Source organism: Mustelus asterias, chromosome 25 (assembly GCF_964213995.1).
Source record: "Mustelus asterias chromosome 25, sMusAst1.hap1.1, whole genome shotgun sequence".
NCBI lineage: Eukaryota > Metazoa > Chordata > Chondrichthyes > Carcharhiniformes > Triakidae > Mustelus > Mustelus asterias.
Genome location: NC_135825.1, coordinates 30537447 through 30557049, shown reverse-complemented (window position 1 = coordinate 30557049; position 19603 = coordinate 30537447). Strand labels below are relative to the sequence as shown.

General features: G+C 42.6%; 1 protein-coding gene across 1 annotated transcript in view; it reads right to left on the bottom strand.

Annotated features, from left to right (window-relative positions):
* LOC144479206 (protein FAM107B-like) overlaps nt 1–19603 on the bottom strand; it is a 31271-nt gene that overhangs the window by 8507 nt on the left and 3161 nt on the right. The window contains exons 2-3 of the mRNA XM_078197867.1: nt 15256–15415; nt 10026–10170 (exon numbers count right to left, since the gene is read on the bottom strand). Coding sequence (XP_078053993.1) covers nt 10026–10170; nt 15256–15415 — 305 coding nt within the window. The remainder of the gene's footprint in view (nt 1–10025; nt 10171–15255; nt 15416–19603) is intronic.

Sequence of the window (19603 nt, the reverse complement as noted above, 5' to 3'; positions counted from 1 at the left end):
ACGGGGTTTTGATGTGATGACATTCATTTGAGAAAATGTACTATGCCCTATTTTGAAACAAGTAGAGAATTAACCCATTCTGTCCCACACAGAATGGATCTTTGTGTTTTAAGATTTTATGGTAGATTTCAAATAGTAAAATGATTAGCTTAAATCAAAACATAGCAGAGGGGAGAGAGAGCATTCAGGCATTTAGTGAAGAGTTACATAAGGTAGAATAGGAGTGTGAGTTTAATGATTGGTAGATTAGTAATAAGAAAGAGGTGAGAGAAATGATCCAGTGGAATAAATGAACACTTAAAGAAAAGGATCAGGTAAGCGAGGTACAGATGAGATGTGGGAAGTGAACAGGGTAATAAAAGAGACATTATGGAAGAGATGATAGTAGACAGAGTACGACAGGATTAAAGGTGGGATTCATTTGGTGAATACAGAGAACAATAATGGTAATAAAAAGAGATATTTAGAGGGATTCTAGGAAGTAAAACACAGCTCGGTGAAAGCTATGGGGGAAGGAACAAGCTTTTTAAAAAAGAGATAAAATAGACACTAATGGACAGTTGAAAGCTCACAGCACTGTTTTCTGACTTTGGGATAATTTTTCACAAATGATGTTGTTGTTTAAGAAAATGAATGAGCAACCAAAATAAGTTACTGCCCAGAATCAAATTGAAAGGTTGATTTCTGTTTCAAAGATGTTATTATGTTGTAGAAGTCGGTAAGGAAAAGAGGAATTCCAGAGGATCGCAAGAAGGTTATATTTTATGTGCAAAGACTTCTCATCAGGAAGGGATGAGACAAATATTGGAGTCTTTTAACTTGCAGGAATTTTGTGGAGGATTATGCTGTACTTGCCAAACCTTTACAGAACTTGGTTAAGGGAGAAAAGGCTAGTAGTGAGGAAGTAATATGGGGAGACACGGAAGCACAAGCCTTTTCAGATTTAAAACAAGCCATGGCAAGAGCCCCAGCCCTGGGTCTACTGGATCTCACCAAGCTATTTCACATTTTTTGTCAGGAGAGTGATGGAGCGCAAGCTGGAGTAGTAACCCAATGGCATGGGGATAGATAGATTCAGTAGCCAGGGGAATGCATCGATTAATAATGGCTTTAGCATGTGTCTCCTGGGCTGTGAGAGTGTCCAAGCCACTTAGCTTGAGGGGAAAAATAATTTTCTACAGCCCACACACAATCATTCAGCTTTTAGAAGCAGGGAGGTTAAAAAGAGTTTCTGATGGAAGACGTTTAAAGTGGGAAGAATATCTTTTGCCAGGAGACAAACATGTAGAGATCAGCAGAGATGTAAGGAGAGTTAACAGTGCAAGGAACAGAGCATGAATGTATAGCAGAAGTGACAGAAGGAGCGAGCGAAGGGGGTTAGCAAAAGAACCATTCACCGGGGAGGGAGTGATTAATCTGTAAGTAGGTGGAACCAAGGAGTTTGTCAATGGCCAACCCCACATGGCATGCGCGGTAGTGAATGATGAAGGAACAGTGATTGCAGAAGAACAAATCCTAGGGAGCAATTCAGCACAAGTAGCAGAGTTGTTAACTTTGACCAATGCTTTAGAATGGGGTAAAGGAAAAGGAGTAAATGTGTTCACAGACAGCTAATACGCCTTTGGCATAGTCCATGACTACATGACAGCTTGGGGAAGAAGGGGATTTGTACCATTTAGCGAGGACATACCCAGCATGAACATCTAATCAGGAATGTACTTCAGGCAGCTCACAGTTCCTTAGAAGCTGCAGTAATAAAAGTACAGGCCCATCAGATGATTTCCACCCAGGCCCAAGAAGAAAACAATAGGCCGAGCAAATAAGGCAGCTAAAAACCTGTTACAACAGAATTTGAAAGGAATCCAAACAGCAAGTGCGGCAGCAGCACAAGCTAGAGAAGTCATAGACATTGATGTGAAACAGATACAGGAACAGGCGTCAGAGGAAGACAAACAGGAATGGGAATAACATTGAGGACAGAGAAGTCGGGATGACATATGGAGAAGGGAAGACAGAATAGCCCTAGAAGTAATTCAACAGACCTTATTGGAGGCATATCATAGATTAGCACACACAGGCAGGGACCGCATGTACAATCTTGTTAAAGGTGCCTGCAGTGCACCCTAGTGGAATCAGGTTGTCCCTGCAAAGTCAAGATGGGTAATTAACTACAGCCTAAAGGACAATGGGAAAAGCTACAGATGGATTTTACAGCGCCCTTACCCAGAGTGCAAGAAAAGACCTGTTACCTGGTAATTACTGATCAGATTACTCGGTGGGTAGAAGCATTCCCATGCAGAGATGTTACAGTCAAAACAGTGGCTTTGATATTAGTAAATTAGGTAATACCCAGTGAGGTATGCCTCTTCAGTTAGATTCAGATCAGAATTATATTGGGAATAAAGGAAATATTTCACATACCATACCACCCCCAGAGTTCAGGAATGGTAGAGTGGATGAACAGGACGTTAAAGAACAGTCTAGCTAAGGCTATTCTACAGGAAGGAAACAATTGGGTGCAGGCTTTGCCTGCAATATTGTTACGACAAAGAGCTACTCCTTCTCAAGGAACAGGCTTAATCCCCTTTGAACTGATGATAGGAAGGGCAATGCGCCTCCCAGAGGATGCAATATCGAATGGAGGAGAACTTGAAATTAGCCGAAGTGCAGTGTTTCAGCAAGTGAGAGAATTAATTGATTGTTTACATTCTCTTAAAATACAGGTGGTTACCCTACAGCAGCGCAGAGATTGGACGAAACTAGCAGAGGAGAACACTCCTAAGTTACTTACACCAGGGGATAAGGTAATGGTGAAACTTATGACAGACAGGAAAGGGCGAGGGATCAAGTGGGGAGGTCCTCAATGTAATCATTGCAGGACAAACATGTGCCCTCATTGATGAGAAACCCAGGCTGCGGTGGTGACAGTTAAATCATAGAAATCATAGAAACCCGACAGTACAGAAAGAGGCCATTCGGCCCATCGAGTCTGCACCAACCACACTCCCACCCAGTCTGTACCCACATATCCCTACATATTTTACCCTCTAACCTATGCATCTCAGGATGCTAAGGGACAATATTAGCATGGCCAATCAACCTAACCCGCACATCTTTGGACTGTGGGAGGAAACCGGAGCACCTGGGGGAAACCCACGCAGACACGAGGAGAATGTGCAAACTCCACACAGACAGTGACCCAAGCCGGGAATCGAACCCAGGTCCCTGGAGCTGTGAAGCAGCAGTGCTAACCACTGTGCTACCGTGCCACCCAATCTTATCTCAATGAGTAATCCTGAAGTGGTGAGTATCAGTAGATTGCCCCAGTGGATTTATAGCCCTACTGAACAGGGGGTAATAATGGTTCTTGTAGTAGCTTGAGAACTTCGCTGGAGTAATTTGAATTTGTAGATTAGCAATTAGGTTAAGTCGGATAATAGCACAAAATAATCTAGGAGGTATTAGAGGGTAAGAGATAGGAATGATTGAATTGATAAGGAGCTAACTTAATGCTGCGAGCCAACAGATAAATGTTTTATAGAGTTGTGAGAGCTCTTGAAAAAAGAGGACAAACCAAGCCCAAGTCCACATCCCAGCGGCAGGACAACGGGACTACACCCAACATTGATGACAAGAAGACCACATCAAGTATACCGTGATGTAACGCGAGATATAATTGAAGTTTGCTCATTTAACAGTGACTAACGGTTGAAACTTGTGTAAAGAGAGAATCATGGCAATTTTTATAATGAATGTATGTGTTTCCATTTTTTCTAGAACTGAGTATGCAGATATTGGCTCAAACAGGACCAGTATCTAAGATCATTCAGCATCTTCATCAGGAAACACGGGTTAATACTTATCCTTGGCACACATGAAGACACTACATATTAGGATTTTTAAGTTAGGAGGTAAGGGAGTAGTTTCACACCATTGAGGCCTATGCAGGAAGGCTAACTGTACGTAGAGGTACACACTTGTTTATAATTTAATAGGATCAGCTCCTAGTCTAGATTTAAAGCAGCACCTACACCGAGCAAAATCTATTGTACAGAGAAGTTGTGAGGTTCTGGGAAAACTTAGGGGTAAGCGAAAGTGATTGTACAGTAAACCCAAGCAGTATGCTATGCCTGAACCCACCCAGTATGACCAGTCATGTAATACATCGTATTGCTTCAGTGAACCATAATATCCAACTTTAAAAAGTGGTACATTGGATTCGTGGAGATAGAGCCTAGGCTTGGCTCCCTGTTAGATGGAAGGGATCTTGTTACCCTAAAGAAATTTCCGCACATATATAAACTCCCTCGTCTGCCAAGACACCGGCGAGCTATGACAGAAGGAGAACAGTTTTCGGCATAATATTTACCCAATATGGAGTGGTTAGAACAATGTGAGAAATAATTGTGTGCTCCATTGGGAACAAGTTGCCAATACAGAAACTGCCCTCGTGATGATCAATGGTGAGATGGTTGCCATGCATACAGAGGGATTATAATGGCATTGGATAGCGTCTTGGCAGCAAGTGGAGGGACATGTGCAGTAATTGGATCAGCGTGTTGCACTTACATACCAGACAGTTCAGTAAACATAACTAATCTAGATGTACACAGCAAGAAGGAGGTGGAGAAACTCAAAGACCCTGAGCCATTTACCTTGGGTGGTTGGCTCTCAGGCTGGATAGGCTCTCTGGGAACATCAACCCTGGAAGGGATTATATTACTTTCATTGTGATCCTAGTGTTAGTGGTAATTGTATACCTGATCAAATGTGGAAGTGCACAACTTTCTAAGTTCACAGGAGGAACAGCATCAGTGACGGCAGGTCGGGTAAAGAAGAAGAGAATATGAAAATCAAAATACTTAGTAAGGGCAAAGATTAGTTACTTAGATACATCCATTTAGTGGCCTTAGTTGGTCCTTGGCCAACGGCCAAAAGGGGGGACTGATGTAGGGGGGCTAATTAGGCTAATAAACACATAACCATAGGTTTAGGAGCACTAACACGACACTAACTTTAGAATGAATGATCTTGGATTATGGGAACGTAAGCCAGCCAGGGCTGTTGCCATAGAAGACAGCTCTGCATAATTAACAAATATTTCTCATTTAAAACATGTATTTTGAATTACAAGATGGATGTGTTTGCTTTTGGTTACATTTTCTGAAACTTCAGTCAGTGACAAAATACAGGGAGAAGGAAGGAACAATAGACTCACTGAAAGCAATAATGCTACCTGCAGTGGTCAGGAACAAGATGGCTACCAATACTAGCCTTATGAATAGGGTCATACAACTCTGAGAGATAACGCAGGTGGTGAGCAGAGATGAAGTTTCTATTAGGTAGGCCTAAAAGGTAGGGATATGTTCGGCACAACTTGTGGGGCTGAAGGGCCTGTTTTGTGCTGTAGTTTTTCTATGTTTCTAAGAATTTTTCAGGGTCGGACGGGAATCATTTCACTGTCCAGCGTCCCGTATTGCTGGGCAACAGAAGGGAGGTAACATCCGTAAATTAATAACAAATGAAATCCCGTTAGGTCATGATGTGTATTGTTATTGGCTGGAGTTAATGATAGGATAGCTATTGACTGATTTATATTAATGTTTACTGGATAATGCCCACCGGAAAGGTGGGCAATATGATTTTGGGAATGTATAATTGCCTTCAAAGGGGCATTGTTCTTCAGACTGATATCCGGCTGCCTGCATTGTATACCTTGAATGCAGGGCTTCCTCATATCATTCTCCCATTCGATCGTTTGATTAAATAAAGTCACATCTTCAACATCAGTACACTGTATTTTGAGTCTTTGTATTAGCTTCAGTAACTATACATAGGCTCGAGAGGAAGCCCCATCAACATGGAGAAAGAAAAGTGTGCGTCTGTGTAAACACAGTGTATGTGTTCTGCACCTTCCTCTTTGCTTGCCTTTCAATATTAAAATTGATTTTCCACTGCCCAACTCCCTCTTTCCTATTTTGACTGTCTTGTGCTTTCCAATTCTTTGCATCTTCCACCTGCTTTTATTATTTTGCTTTTCATTTTTGGTCCCCATGTTTCTGTTGCCATGGTACAAAGTCAATTTCTTATCATTCCTATATTTGAATGTCTCCAACTATAGGTCTTTCCTCCTCACCCATATGTCTCACAGCTGCAATACCATGTATTTTATCCATCACTGTTTAAATCCTTTTTGTGCACCAGTTCACAAGTTCATCATTCTTCTATTTATCCCCTAAGTTTTGGCCCTCTTTCTCCATGCTCTCCATTATCCTGTAAATCCACTTCCCTTTCACAATTAGTGCAAACTTTTGACTTGAAATTAAGCTCTGGCTACTATATGACGAGACTCATAGATGTGCATGAATTTTCCTTGTCCTTAATTTCATGCCTCCATTAAAATAACAGCAAAAAATTCACATAAGCAAATCAGCTAATATTGAAAGAGCCGAATTAAACGGCAGTAATGTTCATGTTTCCCAATCAACACTAAATCACTCTTGAAAGGGTGGAACGGGGTGTGCGGATTTGGCCAGGAAACAAAGCTGTGCAGCTGCACTTGGGGCAGGAGGAAAGATGAGATTTGAGTCAGGCAGACAGGGAACATGCTTGGGCCTGACCAGGTGGGAGAAAATGATCAAAGGAATGCTAAAACCAATTTAAAACAAAGGAATGCTTAAGAAAATACATTATTTGTTTGGGGAAGTGGGGCTCGTGGTCTTACGGTGTCTACATGGTCACATGGCATGGATTCAGTGAGCAACGTTGCAGGCAATGAGAAATGATGATACAGACAGAGAACTTTTTATAAGAGATCTTATAGATCACTCATGTCAAATGCACGCATGACTGGTTGGGAACCCAGGTGTACTTATTGCATTAATAAAAGAAAATGAGTAATGGACACACCCTCCTTGAACATGTTGGACTGGATTTTCGTGGAAGAGCTGATGATCGAATTGGAAAACTTCCTGACCCAACTGACCTTTCTCCTTTAAAAGGAGACATGGGCCATATTGTCATTCTGGGAAAATCAAGGATGAGATAGGGTAGGGGGTAGCAAAGTTAAACTACTTCTCCCAAAGGGTTGTGAATCTGTGGAATTCTTTATCCCAAAGTGCGGTAGATGCTGAGACAGTGAATAAATTTAAGGAGGAGTTAGACAGATTTTTAATTGGTAATGGGTTGAAGGGTTATGGGGAGAAGGCAGGAAAATGGGGATGAGGAGCATATCAGCCATGATCGAATGATAGGGCAGACTTGATGGGCCGAATGGCCTAATTCTGCTCCTATACATTATGAACTTATGAGATGGAATCGGGCCCATTGCCTCTAGAGGCAGTCTCAATATGGCAATGGAGGCAGACAGATGACCAGGCTGGCAGGCTACAACCAACCCCCCACCCCCCCCCCCCCCCCAGCCATTTACTGGGAGATTGGTCCCATTTTAATGATGAAACATAGAAACTAGAAGGAGGAGAAGGCCATTCAGCCCTTTGAGCCCGCTCCACCATTCACTTTGATCATGGCTGATCATCGAATTCAATATCCTGATCCCCCTTCCCCCCTCCCCCTCAAACCCTCACTGCCCTCACCCTCCCCTTGCCACTTTCAGCCAAGCATTCACAGTGGGCTCAGCTGTAATAACAAGCCATTCCAGCTAACAGAGCCTATTGAAATTGCAAAAATAGTTGTCTAAGTTTTTCCTAAGCTACATCAGATGGGCTGTCTAACTGACAGCTACTAATATTTCTTTTCCACTTTTGATATGGATCTGGGCATTTAAATCACTTCAGATTATTATAATGGAGACACCAAGCAGTGTTTTCTACAGAATTGAATCCATTTCCAATTGGGGAAAGGAGTCTACTGCATCTCAACACTAACACTAACACAAAGTTGATCTGTGTAATGGTTAACTTACCTTACCTTACAGCCTTAAAATCAATCAGAACAAAGAACAAAGAACAATACAGCACAGGAACAGGCCCTTCGGCCCTCCAAGCCCGTACCGCTCCCTGGTCCAAACTAGACCATTCTTTTGTATCCCTCCATTCCCACTCCGTTCATATGGCTGTCTAGATAAGTCTTAAACGTTCCCAGTGTGTCCGCCTCCACCACCTTGCCCGACAGCGCATTCCAGACCCCACCACCCTCTGTGTAAAATATGTCCGTCTGATATCTGTGTTAAACCTCCCCCCCCTTCACCTTGAACCTATGACCCCTCGTGAACATCACCACCGACCTGGGGAAAAGCTTCCCACCGTTCACCCTATCTATGCCTTTCATAATTTTATACACCTCTATTAAGTCTCCCCTCATCCTCCGTCTTTCCAGGGAGAACAACCCCAGTTTACCCAATCTCTCCTCATAACTAAGCCCCTCCATACCAGGTAGCATCCTGGTAAACCTCCTCTGTACTCTCTCCAAAGCCTCCACGTCCTTCTGGTAGTGTGGCGACCAGAACTGGACGCAGTATTCCAGATGCGGCCGAACCAACGTTCTATACATCAGTGCAGTGAAAACACATTCACCTTACAACACAGCATCTAACTAATGAAACTGAATTTTCTTTTGTATTTCAAAGCCCACCAATGAAGGAATTCCAGGAGCAGGTGGCCGTTTTGTTTTGGTTCCCCATTTGGGACTGGAGTTCCCCTATGATTCATGCCTCCTCAGAGAGGCCAAGAATATTTACCAAAAGAACCCAGCTCCATAAAAGATTCAGGGGGTATTGCAATGCCAACCTCACAATGGAGCTGCCAAACAGCACAGGGGGTCTGTGCAGGCTGGATACCCACACCTTTATTCTACCCCAGTGAACTGGAAACAGGAATGGGGGCAGGAATTGCAGCATCAGATCCCCCTTGCCCTTTTTCACAGACTCCCAAGTCAAGCCGAATTGGTAAAAATCCAGACCATTGGCCCCTATATTTGCCTAATATAGGAATGTGAGGGTAGAGTTTTGGCTTTGAGCACCATCAGGAATGGAGGCTTTAAGTTGTGCTTATGCTCAAATTTCCATTAAAAATCATTTTCATAACAGCAAATACAAAATTTTACAACACATCTATAGTAAATTAAATATTGTTTGTTGTGAAAAAAAGACTTTTATAGTGTGCCTGCTCGTGCCTTTGCTCCCATAAGAACAAGCATAATTTGATGAGTCTTCCTAAACAGCATAATTGGTGGAATCTTGTCATTGTGACTGCGGCAGGGCCAGTTAGTAATATGGATGGAGCCTGATTCAGGCGATTGATTTTTGAACCAACCTGTAGAAAATATGAGAAGTGATTTTGGATATAACTCGCATTTGAAATTCCCCAATCTATTGTGCGGCACCGTGGCACAATGGTTAGCACTGCTGCCTCACAGCTACAGGGACCTGGGTTCGATTCCCAGCTTGGGTCACTGTCTGTGTGGAGTTTGCACAGAATTCTCGTGTCTGCATGGCTTTCTCCGGTTTCCTCCCATAGTCCAAAGATGTGCAGGTTAGGTGCATTGGCCATGATAAATTGCCCCTTAGTGTCCTGGGATGTGTAGGTTAGAGGGATCAGCGGGGTAAATCTATGGGGATAGGGCCTAGGTGGAATTGTTGTCGGTGCAGACCCGATGGGCCGAATGGCCTCCTCCTGCACTGTAGGGTTTCTATGATTTCCATGATGCTGATCCAACTGATTCTGCAGTGAAATAATGAATAGAGGCAAGAAGAGTCTTGACCCTGTGTACCTAAACTTCATTGTGTATTTGTTGGTAAAATGGCGAGACATAAAGCAGAGAATGAGCATTTTATTTCTCCAATTGTTTACTCGCTTGGTTAGTGAATGATGGTTGTTGTTAGTTAAGTAACTGAACTACATGCGAAGTCGGTTTTCCACCAAAGTATGTACCTTAAACTGTGTCACCCTAGCCACAGTGGTAGTCAGTGATTTCTATTGGGCAACACTGTTGTAGATACTGTGCTGGTTGATGTTGGATTAATGAGATCAGATTTTGTGAAATGGTACAATAGGGCCAAAGCAAACCTTTTGCAGTTTCTGGTATCTTTTCTGAAGCTCCTCTTCAAAATCTGATATCGGTTGTTCAGCTTTGTCCTGTTGTCTTAGTAAGTCGAATTTTCTTTGTTCCATCACCCGTTGAAGTTCAGGCTTATTCTGCAACACAAAACCTCTAAGAGAAGGTAAAGGAAGAGATTGTCTAATTCAGGACTGTCTTTTGCAGTTTACTAAGCCAATGGCTCCTTAAAAGTCAAAGTTGAATTTGTTAATTCGAGCTGAAGTTAAAGATGCTACAGCTGCTAAGTTCTCTTTATTTCGTTAAGAAGGACATTTAACATTTTAAAGCTTATTTATTAGTGTCACAAGAAGGCTTACATTCACACTGCAATGAAGTTACTGTAAAAATCCCCTAGTCGTCACATTCTGGCACCTGTTCGGGTACACTGAGGGAGAATTTAGCACGGCTACGTCTTTCAGACTGTGGGAGGAAACTGGAGCACCCGGAGGAAACCCATGCAGACACGGGGAGAACGTGCAGACTCCGCACAGACAGTGACCCAAGCTGGGAATCTAACCCAGATCCCTGGTGCTGTGAGGCTGCAGTGCTAACCACTGTAACACCGTGCCGTCCCCATTTGTCAAGCAATAATATGGAATGAATACATGTTTCATGCTCACCTAGCAGCACAGTGCATTAATAAAGCTCTTGCACATTTATAAATTTATTTTACCCCTCATGGATGATTCACCAATGCAAAGGGAGAGCCGCACCCAGTTGTACCGGATGATTGTTGTCATTCAGTTAATCATTCTATTACACCAGTGTCATCATCTTTCCCCAAGGGCAACTTTTACAGTAATTCAATTTTTATTCTTGATTACCAACTTCATTTTGCAAGAATTATATTATTTATATAGATCAATGGTGGTTGTTAACACTTTTGACAGGCAAGAAACAGCAATAAATGCCCAAGCAAACCATCATGTTACCATGGCGATGGGTTCTTCCTGTTGAATTGCGCCAACATTTGATCTTTATCTAACTGCCTACTTCAGCAGTTGTTTGCTTTTGAACCTTCACATGAACAATCGGACTTTTAAAAAGCACGTTAAATTTTGTATGGAAAAAAACCCAAACCGATGGTTCATCTTAACTGTTTTGCTATATGTTACTGCAGCTGTCTGAACTACAGTGACAATTACAGATTAGTGGCCATTTTTGAAGTTGTTTGGAGTATAATATTGCAATAACTAATATTTACATTCGAGGCTCCATCCTGGATATTGTGCATTATATTAAAATCATTGCTTGGTTATTGTCCTATATCCTGATATTGAGCTAATATTCAAATTAGATGATTTGGATGCAAATCTCTGTCTAATACATAATAGCAGCTCTGCTGTTTCTTCGATTCCATTTGAGACACAGTTACAACTTCGACCCATGCACTCAATTTAATTCGCCGATCCCTGGTAGCCAATTTCCTGAGAGATTTCAACTGTAGCCAGATCAGTAGAGAGTAATGGGGAAGTTGGGGATTAGTTACAAATGAAGAAATTTGCCATTGCTTGAAGGTCACAGGATCTGTTATTGGTCTGGGAGCCACTAAGCTGCTGCCAACTGCAATTAATTCTCTACTTATATGTTCATATATGATTCTAGTTTAGGCAGAAGAGAATCAGGCCTAACCATTCTTGTTGTTATCCAACCCTACAAGTCTCATGATGGATGGCTGAACCAGTTGTGTGCCAGAATCTGATCCCTGGGACTTGAGTGAATGAAGAAAGGGCAAACTATGAGAACCTCCCAATCTCTAAAACCCATTTCTTCTCCAAAATGTTCTCCAACCTTCTCAACTCAATGAGCATCTTTCATGGAATTCAGTGAAAACTTTTAAATAAGCACTTCTTGACAGTAGTTTGCCTTTATCTAAACCCTTTAACAAACGTGAAATGATCTAAGTGCTGCACATTAAACAAAGGGAGATATTAGAGTTGACTGAAACATGGTCAGACTATGGGATCTGGGTGGCTGAAGGAATGGGCATCAGTGAAGAGATCAAGGGGGGGAATTGTTGCGTAAGGTATCTGGTGGCTTTGTAGGATTGGAAGATGTTGGAGGTAGACAAGACAGGATTAATTCTCTCAAGAAGAAAATTAAACACAAGGATGAAAATTTTAAATTGGAAGTCTGTTGGGGGGACAGAGAGCAAATGAGCATTCTTGAGGACAGGATGCTGAGCAAGTTGCTTTGGATGAGCAGACGTTTACAGTGTGGAGAATGGAAGCTGACCAGGAGACCATTGGGATAGCTGAGTCTGGAGGTGACAAAGATAATGGATGAAGGTTTGAGCAGCAAATGGGCTGACGCAAAGCAAAGTTGGACAGTGTTACAGGTGGGCAATGTTACAAATGAGCAATATTTTTAAAGGAAGATGATATATTAAATTGGACAGACACAAGCAATTTGACCTCCCAGTTTATGCGGTGTCTATGTTCTGTATGAGCCTCTTCCCACCCCTATTCATCAATCTGATTAGAATATGATATTATTTTTTCCTTCATCTCACTTGTCACCCTTATATGCAGCTATATTATTTGCTTCAATTATTCCCTGTGATGGCGAGTTCATATTTTTACTGTTCGATGGGTAAAGAAAGTTCTCTTGAATTCACCCCACAAATGAAACATTGTTCCTCGTCTACCATATCAAATCCATTCATAATAAAGATCTCTTATCATGTCACCCCTTCAGCCTTTTCTTTATGAGAAGAAAGAGCTCCATCTTATTCTACCTTCTCTACTGCTTATAACCTCTCAGTTCGGGTGATTTTGGACTTTCTTCATTGCCTCTATTTCCTTGTTATAATATGGAGGCCAGCATCATGCTGCATTCGAATTATGATCTAACTAAAGGTTTTATGGAAAACTTTACAAGATTCTAACCTGACTTCCCTGCTGTCCAATTCCATCCATCTATAAATGAATAATGCCTGACTTTATTATGGTGAAAAATCATCCATGACTTAACAAGGAAGTTAAGCATAACATAAAGGCAAAAACTAGGACATACCATGCACTCTGGAGGATTGGGAGAACTTTAAATGTCAGCAAAGGGTTACTAAAAGCAAAATCATAACAGCTAAGATGAACTATGAAAGCAAACTAGCAGAAAACATAGCACAGATACCAAAAGCTTCTATAAGTATCTAAAAAGGAAGAGAATAATGAAAGTAAATATTGGCCCTTTAGAGGAGGATAATGACGAGGTAATAATGGGAAACTAAGGAATGGTAGAGGCACTAAACCAATATTTTGGCTGGAATTCTCCCGTCGCGCCCCGCCACGGGAATTGTAGTGGGTGGGGTGCAGACCATGCAAAGGTCCATTGACCTTGGACGGGATTCTCCAATTCTGGGGCGAGCGTGGCCAGAGAATCCGTCCAGGGTCTTTGTTTTCACAGTGGAAGGTAATAATTTTTTCCCTAAAACTGCAGTTACTGCAGAGGAAGTTGGCGAAATTAGTATTGTAAGAAGTTTAACAACACCAGGTTAAAGTCCAACAGGTTTATTTGGTAGCAAAAGCCACACAAGCTTTCGGAGCTCTAAGCCCCTTCTTCAGGTGAGTGGGAATTCTGTTCACAAACAGAGCATATAAAGACACAGACTCAATTTACATGAATAATGGTTGGAACCATTATTTCCAACCATTATTCATGTAAATTGAGTCTGTGTCTTTATAAGCTCTGTTTGTGAACAGAATTCCCACTCACCTGAAGAAGGGGCTTAGAGCTCCGAAAGCTTGTGTGGCTTTTGCTACCAAATAAACCTGTTGGACTTTAACCTGATGTTGTTAAACTTCTTACTGTGTTTACCCCAGTCCAACGCCGGCATCTCCACATCGAAATTAGTATAACCAGGGAGAAGTTATTAAGTAAAGGCCTGATGGCCTACACCCTAGGATATTGAAGGAGGTGGCTGCAGAGATAGTGGAAAAATTCCTTGGAATTTGGAAAGGTACCAGTTGATTGTTATACGCTAATGTAACATCCTTATTCAAAAAAGGAGAGAGGCAAAAAATGGGAAACTATAGACCAGTTAGTTTGACCTCTAGTAGGGAAGTTGGTAGAGTCAATTATTAAGGAGGAGATAACTGAATACTTGGAAAAACAAAACTCAATTCATCAGTGTCAGAATGGTTTCATGAAGGGCCTATCATGCTTGACAAACTTGCTTGAGTTCTTTGAGGATGTAACCAGCAAGATGGATAATGGAAAACCTATGGATGTGGTATTTCTCAACTTCCAGAAGACATCTAACATGGTGCCACATAAAAGACTGATCCAGGAGGTTAGATCACAGGGGGTTGGGGGTAGAGTATTGGCTTGGATAGAGGATTGGCTGACTGACAGAAAGCAGAGGGTCGGGATTAATGGGTCCTTCTGTGGGTGGCGAACTGTAACTAGTGGGGTGCCACAAAGTTCAGTTCTCAGGCCTCAACTATTTACAATCTATATAAATGATCTGCAAGAAAGGACAGAGTGTAACAGCAAAAGTCGTGGATGATACCAAAATAAGTGGGAAAGCAGGCTATGATGAGAAGATAAAGAGTTTACAGATGGATATTGATAGGCTAGGAGAATTGTCCAGAATCTGGCAGATGGAGTTTAATGTGGATAAGTGCGCGGTTATTCATTTTGGCTGGAAAAATAAAAGTGCAAACTATTATTTACATGGGACAGATTCAAAGTGCATCAGCGGAGAACAATCTGGGTGTCCTTGTGCATGCCTTCAATCCCATCAATTTCCTCAAAACTATTTCTCTACTAATACTGATTTTAACCTTTCTTTGGTAACTATTCCGATAAGTGAGTCAGAATCATCCAAACTTCCCATCTCAGAGATTTGTGGAGTTCCAGATGCAGTGTAATTGTCCAACAGAAGTTGAACCTTCCCAGTAAATTCCCATGGAGCCCTCCCTGTTGAGATTTCAGGGGTGGTCCCCCAGCACATCCTTAAGTATAAGACCCTTGGACGACCAATAGATCTGGGCTCAGGGTGTGATAAGTCTGGTTCAATTTGTAACAATAACCGGAGAATGAGATGAAGTAGAAATCACTGGTAATGGTGTAGAATTTGTAGTAATTGACGCTGTTGGCTCTGATTAATTGAGGAAAAAAAACCTTAGAACAAAAGTAAAGTTTACATCTTCCACAAGGAGGTATGTTTTGAAAATCATTCTGTACGCTGTAACTCACCTTTTGTGGTTTAATACTAATTCATGGTGGAGATCGCGATAACTCTTAGAATCTTTCACAGGATTAATTAACTTTTTGGGTGTAATGAGCTCATTATTGCCATCTTGCTGAGTCACATCACATTTCTTTAACACCTCCTTGTTACCAGCCCGGGCATATCCTGCAATAGAAAGCCACTTTAATGTAAACATTAAAAGCATTTACTATTGAACATTGGATGTTATGTATTTTGCTAAAATCATTAAATATGATGGATGTCTCAATAGGAATCATCGTGAAACTGTTACAGTGCGTGTATGAAAATTATTTTATCACACTTGATTTGAGTGCATTGGTAAATATTGTTACAATCAGATGAGGAGGGATCAAGTGGCTCCCATCATAACCCTCTCTTTATTTGACTGCAACAAGCTTTCTTTAATTCATCCATGGGCATTGCTGGCTGGCCCGCATTTTATTGCCCATCCCTGGTTGCCCAAAGGCAATTGAGAGTCAACCACATTGCTGTGGCTCTGGAGTCACATATACGCCAGACCAGGAAAGGACGGCAAATTTCCTTCCCTAAAAGACATTAGTGAACCAGATGGGTTTTTCTGCCAATGGTTTTATGGTCACCACTAGATTCATAATTCATAATTTTTTTTATTGAATTCAAATTCCACCATCTGCCATGGCAGGATTTGAACCTGGGTTCCCGGAACCTTAGCTGAGTTTCTGGATTAATAGATTACTTGATTAGCTCAAATCTGGAAAGCTATTTTAGTCAGGATCCTGTTGTCCAAGTGATTAGTGTTAATAGTCCATCTCCAATAGTTGAATACCTTAGGTGATTACCAAAGATGCCTTGTTAATGAGAATCCATCCTATAGGGAAGGCTATGACCAAGTGGTATTATCGCTAGACTATTAATCCAGAAACTCTGCTAATGTTCTGGGGACTCAGGTTCGAAACCCACCATGGCAAATGATGGAATTTGAATTTTTTTTTAAAATCTGGAATTAAGAATCTACTGATGACCATGAAATGATTGTTGGAAAAACCCATCTGGTTCACCAATGTCCTTTAAGGAAGGAAATCTACTGTCCTTACCTGGTCTGGCCTACATGTGACTTCAGAACCACAGCAATGTGGTTGACTCTCAACTACCTCAGGCAAATAGAGATGGGCAATAAATGCTGGCCAGCCAGCAACGCCCATTTCCAATGAATGAATAAAAAAAAACACCCCTTTGATCAGTTTTGCAGACAGACGGTCCCCATTCCCATGAATTGGAATATGGAATGTATTCAAAATGGGGCAGCCATCATTGACCGTAATCACAAGTCACCCTTAGTCTGTGCTTTTTAAAGAGTCTGCTTTTAAAAGTTCAATTTATGTTTCCAGCCAGTAGATTAAAAATCATTATTTGACATAAAGCACATCTTTGTGACAAAATTAAAAATGAAAATTATTTATTTAGTGTCACAGAAGGAATTAATAAACATTATCTAACCAAAGAGCTTCAGAAGGGGAGCTCTCATGAGAAGATTTTGAGAAAATTTACAAACACAAAAATAAAAATGCATCAGGAAAGAAGAATTTGCTTGTAGTGTTTTTTACATCCTCAGATAATGAATTACACTTGAAGGGCAGCCACTGTTAGATAGTCGACCACAGCCCACTAACTCATGAAAGACCCCTAAATGAAATAAAGTAAATGATCTTTTTGATGGTGATAGTTGAAGGATAAATAGTGGTCAGGGCACCAGGAGAACCATCCTGCTCTTCTTCAAACAGCGACATAGAGGGGGTGATTCTCTCATCGCGACATGTTAATTTTTTAGTGCGGCAGGCCGGGAGAATCGCGTGTGGGCCAATTCGTGGTATTCGCACATGCGTTCCTGACATGAGCACATCTGCAAGCACCGGATATCCACGTGGCTGGGACCACGCTGGAAACTGCGGGAAGAGCAGGTAAGTGATTTTAATCTATTTTTAATCTTATTTCCATGTCATTAGGGGGCTCGGAACGGAAGTCTCTGGGCCCGCTAGCATCTCCCACTCCGCCAGTACAATTTCACCCTGGCGAGGTTCAGACTAGCTCCACACTTTCGGGAAATTAGCGGGAGACCCCACTGGAGTGAAGGGGGGGTAATCGGGGCTCCCCCAGGGGCTCGGGGGTGGGGGGGGGCGGTACCCCCTGGGCATGGGCATCATGGCAGTGCCAGCCTGTGCCCCCTGGCACTGCCCAAGGGGCAAATTGCCCATGCCCAGGGGGTAAGTTGGCACTGCCCACCGGGCAGGGGCCTGGGGGTGGGGCCTAGGGGCGAGGCTTAGGGGGCGATCGGTGGGGGTGGGGGTCGTGCTGCCACTCTGCATTGGGATCCAGTCGGGACTGGAGGGAGGCCAGTGATCAGGGCAAGCTGGGGGGTGGTCTGCTGGGAGTGTCTTCCTCCCGTGGGGGGGGGGGGGGGGGGGGGGTGGGGGGGGGGGGGGGGGGGGGGCGGGGGGGGGGGGGGGGGGGGGGGTGAGACGGTCTACCAGGGGGTGGGGGTGTGTGCGGGGGGGGTGGTCTGACTCCCGAGAGGGGGAATTTGCCGGGGGGCGGGGATTGTCATTGCTGGGGTGGGGTGGGGTGGTGCTGGAGATCGGGGTGCTCCAGGATGGTAGGGGAGTCGGGGCTGGCCCGAGAATGTTCGTGGAAGCCACGATTGGATCATGGGGAGGGTGGAGGGGGCAGCACTGTAGGGGTCCCGGGCTGGCCAGCAAACTGCAGGCTGACAGTTTGGGGCCACTGTGCATGCACAGAGTTCCGGAACTGTCACTCTCCAGCATAAATAGGCCCTGTCCCCCGAGCTTTTAATTATATTCACGATTGTGACCTCTGCATTGCAGAGAGTGTGGGAAGTCACACCAAATTAACAATTGTGATTTACACCAGTTTTCCCACAAATTCAGCACTTAGAACATTTTTGGGAGAATCTCTTTTCACCTGAACAGGAATAAGGGACCTTATTCCAAAAGGCATCACCTCACCATGCTGACAGCATTGAGGAGTCACCCTAGGATATGTACTCAACTCTCTATAATTGTAGTCACAAGCTCTGTCATGATGAAAGACAGAACTTTCAACTCACACAAAGAAGAATTGACCTATAGAAAGCAAAGAAACTGCAGATGCTGGAAATCTGAAACAATGAATGAATATCGTAGATACACTTAACGGGGCAGCAATATCTGGAGAAGAAAGTTAACATTTTAGATGTGGACTTTTTGTCTAAATTGAAATATATTACTGATGACTGGCATTTAAGAAGAGCCAGAACAAAGGAGTGAGAAAGGGAAAACAACACACATGCACACACATGTGCTAACACACGTGCACACACATGTGCTAACATACATGCACACAGCAAACACACAAATTTTCCCGAATATCAGCAAAGGCCAATAGCAGGCAGTCAAAGTGACATCAGCATCCCTCTCCACCCCACCCATGCTGAAACAAATGGTTTTCAGACATGGTGACCTGGTAGTGTTTCCTCTGGGAGTTGAGCATTACTAGGAGAAAGTGGTTGCACAAGCTGCTAGAAGAGGGAGGAGGAGGGGGAAGGAAAGCTCTCAGTAGGAGGCAATATCTGCCAAGGGTCTTTAGGAAACAATTTTTAAAAATCAATTTTGGCAAGGACCAATGCAAGAGATATCTCCAGTTCAGAAAATAGGTTGTGCCTAAATTCTTCTGTCACAGGCACATTGCAATCTCAAAATAGGAGATGGACGGCATTGCCTGTGACTGTCAAGGTGACTGGATTTTAACTTTTATGCATGCTCCTTCCTGGCTGCTGCTGGAGATATAAGCAATGTTAGCAGTCTACAGTTTACTGACATCACAGAGACACTCTTTATACAGAAAAACTATTTATTCTCATTCCGTTTTGACAGAACCAAGCAGTAGAGCAAACACAGGGATTTACACAGGATTCAAGTTTCCCATGGGTGGCATTCACAGCATGTGCATTGCCTCGTGTGTACTTTGTATGAACTCAGCTAATATCATCAACCTAAAGACATTCTATTCCTTCAATCTGTAGATGGTGTACTGTCACAGGCAATGCACCATGCAGATTAACTCAATTTTTCACCTCTCTTGCGGTCTTACCAGCTTGCCTGACCAATCGATCCTCTAAATTTAACCATGATACTTTGTTGAGTGAACAGGGTTCAGAGGTCAATATTAGAATATCTTTAATAAGAATGAAAGTCCCTGGTTTGGAAGAAGGGGAGAGGTAAATAAAAATAGTATTCTCGCTCTGTTCACTCAAAGAGGTATTTCTAGAACTTTATAAATCAGTATTAAGAGGAGTATGGG